The 10,918-nt window shown below is 29.5% G+C and overlaps 1 protein-coding gene across 1 annotated transcript; it reads right to left on the bottom strand.

Moving 5' to 3' along the window:
• Nucleotides 1–1,074: 1,074 nt before the first annotated feature.
• Nucleotides 1,075–2,954, bottom strand: LOC130799132 (ethylene-responsive transcription factor CRF1-like). Its single transcript, XM_057662212.1, has one exon. It carries the CDS (start codon nt 2,385–2,387, stop codon nt 1,371–1,373), a length of 1,017 nt encoding a protein of 338 aa, XP_057518195.1. The 5' UTR covers nt 2,388–2,954; the 3' UTR covers nt 1,075–1,370.
• Nucleotides 2,955–10,918: the final 7,964 nt, after the last annotated feature.

The raw sequence follows: 10,918 nt of genomic DNA, 5'->3' as shown, positions 1-10,918 counted from the left end.
TAATGATGTACATACCATTATGCAACTCTATTGTTAGATAAACATGTTTTCCTTTTCCATGTCTAACTTTTATTATTTTAAGACGACTAGAGTTTTAAGAAATCATAAGTTAGCTTATTTTTGTAATTATGATCTCTAATTTTTTATATTGTAGTTTGATTTTAATCGTTATAAATGAATTAATTTCCTCTCATATTATATTTTGAGATTTTCTTGCTTATACTAAATAAAAAGTAATATTATTTACAACTATTTTAAGAAATATGACCATAATCAACTGTTATGTAAATAAAGATTTATAAAACACTTTTTACTACCCTAATTAAAGAAAAAAAATAACTAAATATAAAAGGAAAATTTACCCGGAATAATCCAACCTATTCACGATTTTCCTACAATAATACCAACTATCGATTAACTATGAATAATCCGAACTTAGGAGGGTCTTTGCCTTGGGTACGCCCGGGTGACCTGCTACCTATTGTAGCAAGTCATTTTGAATATAAAAAAAAAGATAAATATTTTAAAAAATGAAAAATTTACCCAGAATAATCCAACATATTTACGATTTTCCTACAATAATCCCAACTATTGACTAAATGCCAGAAAATTACCTGTTGCACCGGTAAAAACAAGAGCAACAACAGGTTAAGTGAGTCAATAGTTGGGATTATTCATGGTTAATCGATTGTAGGAAAATCGTGAATAGGTTGGATTATTCTGGCTAAATTTTCCAATATGAAAAATGAATTCAATTCAAAGAAATGATCACTCAAAATAATTTTTCTACAGAATTAAGAATCAACCAAAGTCTTCTTTTCAACTAGAAAAATTCTCACTAGATTGTCTCTCTTCGTTTGTAGTTTGTAAAATTTTGTCCCTTGAAGTTTTGAAAGGAATTCCATTCTAAATGGTTAAGGTTGTTTTTCTATCCTTTGGATTCCTATCACGTTATTTATAATAATGTTTTAGTGAAAAAAAATATTCTACCAAGTAATCAAATTTTATTTTAGTGCAAAATTTGTGTTAACATAAAAGAATAAATTAGAAAATAATAAAAATAACAAATAGATATAGTGAAACTAATGACTAATATAAATATAGTAGATAATTACTTACTCTAAATACACTTGATTATATCAGTCACTTACAATAATATGCCTAATAAACACAAAATTAACGAATTTAAATTTAAACTAAAAAAATATTAATTAAAAAAAAAAAAACCACAATAGGTAACTCGAAAATAGAATTACTATTTCCACTCCCTTTTTTTCATAAACTCATTCCTGCCGTTTACAAAACCTTCTTTTTGCCAAAATTGCTAAGCAAAAAGAAAACCGGAAGAAAAGCACTTAGGAAGAAAAAACTCAAAGAGCAACAAGTGGGTCGAACCCAAATATATCTCCAATATCCGGAAAATAATCACTACCCGTTTGCCTGGAATACCCAAAATTTAAATCTAAATCAAAATCAAAATCAAAATCAAAATCAAAATTACCATCAAGAAAAGCTCCTGTCTTGCAGTCATCGCCGAACAAGTGTCCTCCATAATCACTATTTCCAAAAGACTCCGGCATGTTCGCCACTGTACTATCAAAGACAAAGAAATCGCTAGGAAACAACGAATCAAAACTTGACGCGTAAGGCGATGTTATGGGTCCCGATACCATTTCTTCATCTTGCTTTTCCTCTTTGATTGGTCGGACTTCTTGTGCTTTTCGGGCTTCAGTTGGACTTGTGGGCTCCGATTGGAGTTGAAACCGGAGAACTGAAGTTGGTGAACAAATAGAAGAGGGATGGTGGGGGTGGGAGTGGAAACCATCTTCAGATGATGACGTGGAGGAGAGAGAAAGCTTTGTAGGAGGAGAGAAATTTGTGAGAGCGTGGGGCCCACGAAGCTGTATAGCAGCATTATCATAAACCATGGCAGCTTCTTCAGCAGTATCATAAGTACCTAACCACAATCGTACACGTCGCAGAGGATCTCGAATCTCAGCCGCCCATTTCCCCCAAGGTCTCTGTCTAACTCCTCTATACTTCTTCTCACTTTTGTTAACCTGTACCTGCTTCACAGAGGAACATTTCCCTCTCTTCTTATTTCTGTGCCTTTTCTTCAAAACGACGTCTTCTACCACCCTAGTAGTAGCTGAACAAGAAGAACAAGGCTCAATATTAACCTCGCTCACAAACCTCTTAACACGACGTCGTTGAATACAAACCTCATCATCACTAGAAGAGTCAGTGGCATCAGCATCAGTAACAGAGATTCTAACAACTTTTGGGAAGCTCATATTTTGATGTGTTTTTCTTCCAATCTGTTTTTGAATAAATGTTTGATTTTTATGCTCTGTAAATTTAATTTTAGCTGATATTTGAGACTCCATTGATATTTTCTTCCTCCTCCGGTTGGTATTGTTTTACATTCAAGAAGAGAGAAGGAAGAAAAGAAAGAGCGGAAGAACAGAAAGAGTGGAAGAATAGGAAGAGGGCGTGATATAGAGAAAAAGAAGAAGAAAAAAGGTTAAAGTGAAGAAGAATAAGAAAAAAAAAAGAAAAAAAAAGGCCTTCAAAGAGAAGCTTTAAATGGGTGAATGAGAAGAAAACATGAAAGTAATTTGTATAAATTTAAGAGAAGTAATAGTGAAAAGAGAACAGAAAACCAGTGTGGGTTTTCTATATAAAGGAGGAAAAGTAGAGAAAGTGCTTTTTTAATTTACTGGGAAAAAAGAGGGAGAATATTTGGTTTGTTTTTATGAAAAATGGGTTGATTTTTGGTTGAGGAAAGTGAAGGTAAGAGTAGAGAAAATGGAGAAGAAGAAGAAGAATGGAGGAGGATTGGGGGAAGATAAGACAGACAAAAGAGAGAGAGGACGGATAATGTAAGTAGATACAGGAAATAACGGAATACTGTTGCAGTCTTGCACCAATATTCACAAAGGTTTCAGCTGGATAGACTCTTGCTTCTTTATACTAATAAAATCTTTTATTTTTTCAAAACAAATAAATTAATCTTATAACTTATTTTATTGAACATACAAAGTTGAAATTGTGAGTTTTTTTTTTAAAAGCGAGTGAGTGATAGAGTTGTTCATTCGGATAATCGGGTGTAACATTCCGGCCCCTCGGACCGCTGGTGACTATTCATGGAGACTGTAGGCTGGCCCCACAAACCAACACAAGTCTTTCCAGCGCACTTTGGCCTCACTCGTGCGCACCCGGGAAAACTTTCCAAGAGGTCACCCATCCTAAGATTGCTCTCCACCAAGCACGCTTAACTGTGGAGTTCTTAACAAATGGGCTCCCTAGAAAAGAAGATGCACCTTGTTGATATGAGTAGTCTACCAATCCTTTTTCAAGCTAAATCTGGGATATTAAATCGGGTCGGTTTTGGACGGGTGTCATTCGGTTCGATTGCATTCCGAATCGGTTAATTTTCGGCTGTGTATAACAACGGGTCACACTCGGGTCGAGTCTGTTAATCACGGTTCGGTTCGAGATCGGTTATTCAAGCTATCGGGTTAGCATCAGTTCGGTGTCGGTTGAAGTTCGTGTCGAGTGTTAATCGGTCTCGGGTTGTGTCGGGTACAGATCGGGTTCGAGTTTTGTTTTAAAAGAAAAATTCAGCTACGTTTACTAATTACTATCGATCGAATCAATATCAAATTAAGTTGTTAGTCAATTTTTAATCGATGACAAGATTCCCTTTATTTAAAGCAAAATAGTTAAAATGCAAATTAATTAGTAATCATTATTATTTTGTTACTTTTACTTGTTTGACCTGAAATTAAAATTATAAAGTTCTATCAATATTCATCTAATTCGATTTAAAGTAGTTAAATAAACATTGACCATTGATTATTAACTCTAAATATAGGAAACCATGTATATATAAAAATTAATTTATTAAAAATATCTAACACTTTATTAGCTTAACAAATAAGATGATTGAATATGAGTATATCATGCTTCTATGTTAAAAATTGGTTCAGGTTTACAACAATTCGATCTAAAATTCGTTCGGGTTAAGTCGGTTTTAGCCGTATAGAATTCGGTTTGAGCATGATTCGGGTTGGTCATTATTAGGTTCGGGTAATCTCGGTTAACGGTTATGTGTCAGTTACAGCTCGGGTTCAGCTTTCCCATTTTCGGTTGTCAACCAGTTCGGGTACAATTTCGGTTCGGGTACTATCGGTTCGATAAACCAAAAAAAGGAACATATTTTCGAGTCGGGTCACTTTTGAACAGCTCTAGTGATAATCAAGATGATTGAAGACATAGAAGTAGAAAATGATAAGAAAAAAATTTTAAAATTTATTTATTACCATGATTAAATATCAAAATGAATGGAGAATGATAATTTATTTGATCAATCATTTAACTAATCTATTGTTATAGTCAACCTCAATCTATGGTTGTTTTTTAATCATCTTGTGTGGGACTTAAATTTGCTTGAAATAAATTCCTATATGATTTGTATTTGCTAAAAATTTAAATGATTTATCTTCAATGGATGAATACTAGTTGAACTTGTTGATAATTATTATAAACTGAACGCTTTACACTTTAAAGTCTTCAATTGACATGTCTTTGGTTGGATCTAGGTCATGCCTAGGTCTAATTTTGATCGAAAGACTTTGGACTTAGACACAAGCACTCTTATTTTGTTTGGACTAGAATCTAGATCTACACTCAATAGGTCTAAATAAGTTATTTCCAAACTCTAAAACTAGGGTCTAATGTATTAGGTCGTATCCAATACAAGTTTAAACTCATGTGTAGAGTCGTAAAAATTTGATCTATTCGATTAAAATTGAGATGATATGAAATTCTCTCAAACATGAACACACCTGTTATGATTAGACCTGTCAAAACGGTTATCCAAATAGGTTGCGAAACAGATCACTTTTGAGTTAGTTAAATTTCAGGTATGGTCAATTTCTAATCTGGTGATGATGAGTTTAGGTATAAAATGGATCAAGAATTAACGTATATATTTAATAAATAATTTTTTCAAAAACAATATTATATATAGTATTTTTTTTCAAAAATGTTTAGTAATTGACACAACACATAAAATTGACTAGAATATTATGAGTCTCGAACAAAAATATGGACATGAAACTTGAAAATGCTAATGTGTAATCGTGTAATTGAAAATAATGACGTGGAATTGAAGATAAGTCTAGATGGTCGGATTCGAATTTTGATTGAATTTAACCCTATTTTTTCTAATATTTTCGAATTTAATCATTTTGGAGATACACATTAAAGTTTTGGATTATGAACCACAATTAAATAATGTAAATTTAGGTGGGATTAAATTAAATTTGGACATGGGTAACAATGACCACCCTTTAATATTATTAGTAGGTAATGATAAATGAAGATGAAAACAAAGAATAAAATAAATGAGGTTATGAAATTAATAGACAGTTGTGGTCTCAGAATTGAGTAGTGCTTGTGACACTGCTGAGTGCCGACAAGGTAATGGTGTGTTAGTGGAGTTAAGATTTTCTCAATTAGTTAAAATATAATGAAGGGTTTATTATTCAAATTTAATAGTTAAAATTGTTTGATAGAGGAAAATGGGAAAAATTTTAAAATTTTATTTTTCGTTCTAAAATAGATGTTAAAATCTTAAAATAAGTAATTGAGAAAAGTAATGAAGAAGATCCGAATACGTGTGAGTGTGTCAAGTGTCTTCAGTCTCACAAGAGTCAAAACCATCTGCTCATGGTGTGTGAAATTAGTGTGGTTTTTAGTCCCTTCTATTCCTAAAGATATTATGTTATTTTTTTTATGTTTTATTTGTTATTTTTATTAAGAATAGTTCTATTTATATTATAAATTTTTTGAATAATTTTTTTTATTTTATTATTTTAATAATACTTATGATCTTTACATATTTTCTATTAACTTTATTTTACTAATTTTATATTTTTTTATTAAATATACATGTTTTTCAATAACTTTACAAAATAATTTTAATAATTGTAGTCTCTATATTGTGTTCACTAATTCTTTTTAATATTTTCCTAATGTTTATGATCATCTCTTTCTTCTATCAAATTTATTATTTAATAAAATAATATATTTACAATTTAAAATTATCTACTTTTTTCTGTAAGCATTCTGTATGGCAATTTCATTAAGAAAGAGATGATATTTTTTTATTTTCTTTCCGGTGAAGCTCCGAGATATTTTGCAAGGCGCCGAATTCGGAGGTAATAGGGGATTGCGCCACGTAGATTGTAGGACCGTGTGAACTGGGCATCCAATGGCTTGAAGTAGAAGGTGACACACTATTTCTTTTTTGGGTATTGGAATTTCCACAGATTCTCCGGTGTGCGTGTCGGGGATCTAATCACGTGATCTTCACCGAAGATACCGGTTGCCCTTCCATATTTTATTTCCCGGCTGTAGAAAATTTTGCCATGTTCAAAGTAAAAACTACTAGTATGAAAATAATTTTTAATTATTGTTTTGTGTTCAATTTATAAATTAAAATATTATTAAGTAAATTTTTATTTGATATATTTCAATGTATATTTATTAGTATACACAATTTATACATTTTAACCTATTTCAATTCAAAACATTAAGGATTAAAATAGTACAGTGATAAATGTGTTTTTATTTAATACTCCCTCCGAATCAATTTAAATGTCCCATTTGCTTAGGCACGGTTATTAAGGATGGTGTGGGGTCCATTAAAAAGGGTAAGTAGTAAAGGGTAATTAGTGAAGGGTAAGTAGTAAAGGGTAATTGGGTAAATAAGGTATATGGGGGTATATTCGTAATTAATTGTGTGAACTAAGGATATTTAGGTAAAAAAAGATTGACAAAAATAGAATTGGGACAACTAAAAAGATTTTTCCAAATAAGAAAATGAGACAACTAAATTGATTCGGAGGGAGTATAAACTATTTATAATTAAATTTTAGAAGTATTAATATGAACTATTTAAACTCATATATTTTAAGACAAAAAATGTGAAAATACTTTTATTTTAAGAAAAAACTAAGAAAATTTTCCTCTACCATTTTTAGATTTCTTTTATAAGATGAACTTTAAGGGAAGTTGTCTATCCTCTTAGTAATATTCTAATCCAAGCACGTTTGACTATAGAAGGATTGTTTATAAAATAGTTAATTTGGTAAATTTAACTTATTTTGATATAATTAAATGGTTGGGTAGTTAAACCATCTAATACAAGTATTTGGTAATTTACATAGTTTAGACAGCTTCTTGCTATGAATTAAGTTATTTTGAATAAGTTGCTTATTGTAGTGTCTATAAAATCGTTTGTTCAAAATCAGTTGCCAAAAATAATTGGTCAAATTAGTTATTACAATTAGCTAATAACTATTAACAATCAGTCGTTCGCGAAACACCTTACAGCCCGTTTGGTTAGTAGTATTAAATGGTGGTGATGGAAATGATTTATAGTGTAAAATTTCATTAAAAGTTTCATATCATTCCCATAGTAATGAAACTTCAATCACAAAAAATTTTTTTGTTTACAAATTTCCATTAGTATCTAATACCACCTCTCCCAAAGGTAATTCATTAGAATGAATTTCATGAAGAAAAATGAGATTAGTATAAAATAAAAATATTTCTTATAATATAGATTAGAATATATTTAGCTTTTAATGAAAAATTAGGTTGTTAAATATAAGAAATAATTAAAATTCTCATACATTTTAAGGAAAATCTGAGTAATCTTCCAAGTTCCAACAATGTTATCGTAATGATTCTTTGTTATTATCAAAATATTTTTTTATTGTTATGCTTGTATCTTTTGGTTCGATGAATATTTTATAAATTTTTGATGAAGAAACTTTACTAATTAGAAAATACCTAAACATAGAAAAGCAAATATATATTCTAAGAAACTTTAATTGAAAATCTTATGTAGCTTTTAAATTCAAAAATATTATATTTTAGAAATTAATTACGAATTACAGCCTTCAAGTTTATGGCTTTTGCGAATTAAACCTTGATGTTTTTTTTTTATTTTTGTGAATTATAGCCTAGGAAGTATCAAAGTGCACACCATTCAAGCCAAGTGATCGTTGAGCAACCCATATGATCTTTGACCAGCTTGAATGACTATTGACAAGTACTAATCACCTTTGACTTTTGTTGACCATCCGTAATCACCTTTGGCTTTCCTAATTACCAATTGTACCCATGTGTTTTACCCATCCTTCGTAAATCCCGTCGAAACAAGTACTTATTCACCTATTTCTTGACACGTAAACCGAAACAGATATTAAACGTCATTTTTACCCATCCTAATGATGATTTTTCTAAAAATGGACGTTGTAATTACCCTCATAGAATAACTTTTTCAAAAATCTAATCGAAACAAGTACTTATTCGCCTATTTTCTGATACGTAAACCGAAAATGATATTTAACGTCTTTTTTACCCATCATAACCATATTTTTTCAAAAAGCAGACATTGTGATTAATCTTATAGGATAACTCTTTCGAAAATCTGGTCGAAACAAATACTTATTTTTAAAAGAGTTACTCCTTAAGGATAATCACGACATTCGTTTTTTTGAAAAGATATTGTTATGATGAGTAAAAATGATGTTAAATGTCTTTTTCGGTTTATGTGTCGAGAAATAGGTGAATAAGTACTTATTTCGACCGAATTTTTGAAAGATTCACTCTATAAGGGTAATCACGACGTCCATTTTTTTTTAAATATCATTATGATGGGTAAAAATAACGTTAAATATATTTTTCGATTTACGTGTCGAAAAATAGACAAACAAGTACTTGTTTAGATCAGATTTTCAAAAGAGTTAACCCATAAGGATAATTGCGACGTTCATTTTTTGAAAAATCATCGTTATGATGGGTAAAAATGACGTTAAATATATTTTTGGTTTTACGTGTCAAGTAAATAGGCGAATAAGTACTTGTTTCGACCAGATTTCCGAAAGAGTTACCCATAAGGGTAATTGCGACGTTTATTTTTTTCAAAATATAGTTATGATGGATAAAAACGATGTTAAAGAGTTAAAACACTAGGGTACAAATGGGAAAGCCAAAAGTGATTAGCGGTGGTCAACAAAAGTCAAAAGTAATTAGTAATTGTCAATAGTCATTTAGGTAGGTCAAAGGTTATATGTATAACACCGAACCTAATATCTTCCTAATTAGATGAAGATGCTACTAAACATAATCCAAAATTATACTTTAATAAATATCTAAAATGCACTATAAATGTAAAACTCAATTTTAAAAAATAAATTAATGTGAACTTAAAATCAAATAAAAATAAACTCAAAGGTACCTACACCCCATAAAAGAATAAATGTCAAATATCAAACCGTATTCCTTATCTTAAAACCCAATAATTTGTTAACTATTAGTAAAATTCAATTCTAAACTAAAGCCATTACGAATTCATGAAATAAATACTATAATATTTTATGTCACTCCGCGAAATCCCACTTGTCAATCGTTTGATCTCACATTCATCAACAATCTAAAACCAAAAAGGAAAAGTCTCAACCACGGAAGGTTGAGCGAGTAGACACACCTTACATAAAACATTTTCCAGCTTGATTAAAACATGCTTTCACAAACAGGGAAAAGAGAATAACACATAGTTCCTCTACGAAGTCGTCTCCCGAACCATATAATAATATCAATTATTAAAAGTAACTGAGAAGATATATATTGCGATATAATAAAGACTTTGACGTATTAAAATTTTATCTTATTGCATCTCCCCCTAATAATAAACTTAGAATAACTTAATACGACTCACACTAAACTATAACTTAAAACGCCAAGTTCCAATCACTCGACCAAACATTAGAAAATATTGTTTAATCTATTTAATTATACACCTAGAAGAACTGTAGTACTAAACTAGAAAAAGCAAACTATGTACATATGTATATCTTAAGAAGCATCCTATTGTAATTTGGCTAGCAAAGGATACGCCTATTAAAGAACAAATTAAGACAAAGCCCAATAAACAAAAGAAATAAGGCTCGACTAGTAATAGGAAATTAAGAGTACAGTAATACTACTCATAATGAAGAAGAAAAGAAAAATAATAAAATAAACCAAAGTAAAAGAATAAAATAATAATAAAAAAAAAGAATCTTGATGACTTACTGATGGCGTAGAAGCAAGAAGGCCAAGATCACAATTTGATCTTGGTTTCAAAAAAGGAAATATAATTTATACAATCTTGGATGCAATTATTGTTTTTGTTTTGTGAGATAACGGTAGACGAAAGAGCAGAGAAGAACAAGTAGAAGGATGAAAGAATATATATATATATATATATATATATATATATATATATATATATATATATATATATATATATATATATATATATATATATATATATATATATATATATATATATATATATATATATATATGGAGAAGTTCAGGTGAAAACCATCCATATATGAGAACCGTGAAAACCATAAAAATGTGTTACTTTTTATATAAAAAGGTGTTACTTTTTTCAGAAAAACGTATTACTTTGGATTTGTATTATTTTTCCAGACAGTTACAGTTTTTTGTTAAAAACTGCCAGATTTTTTTTAAAAAAAAGTAACACAGTTTTTACCTGAAAGTAGCACATTTTCTGTAAAAAGGTAACACATTTTTTGGTTCTCACGGTTCGCACAGAACCTTGGTTTTCACCTGAACGCGACCCTATATATATATGTATATATATATATATATATATATATATATATATATATATATATATATATATATATATATATATATATATATATATATATATATATATATATATATATATATATATATATATATATATATATATATATATATATATATATATATATATATATATATATATATATATATATATATATATATATATATATATATA

The sequence above is a fragment of the Amaranthus tricolor genome, chromosome 14, assembly GCF_026212465.1.
Source record: "Amaranthus tricolor cultivar Red isolate AtriRed21 chromosome 14, ASM2621246v1, whole genome shotgun sequence".
NCBI classification, from domain to species: Eukaryota; Viridiplantae; Streptophyta; class Magnoliopsida; order Caryophyllales; family Amaranthaceae; genus Amaranthus; species Amaranthus tricolor.
Note: the sequence above shows the minus strand (reverse complement) of the source record. Positions and strands in the feature narration are given on the sequence as shown.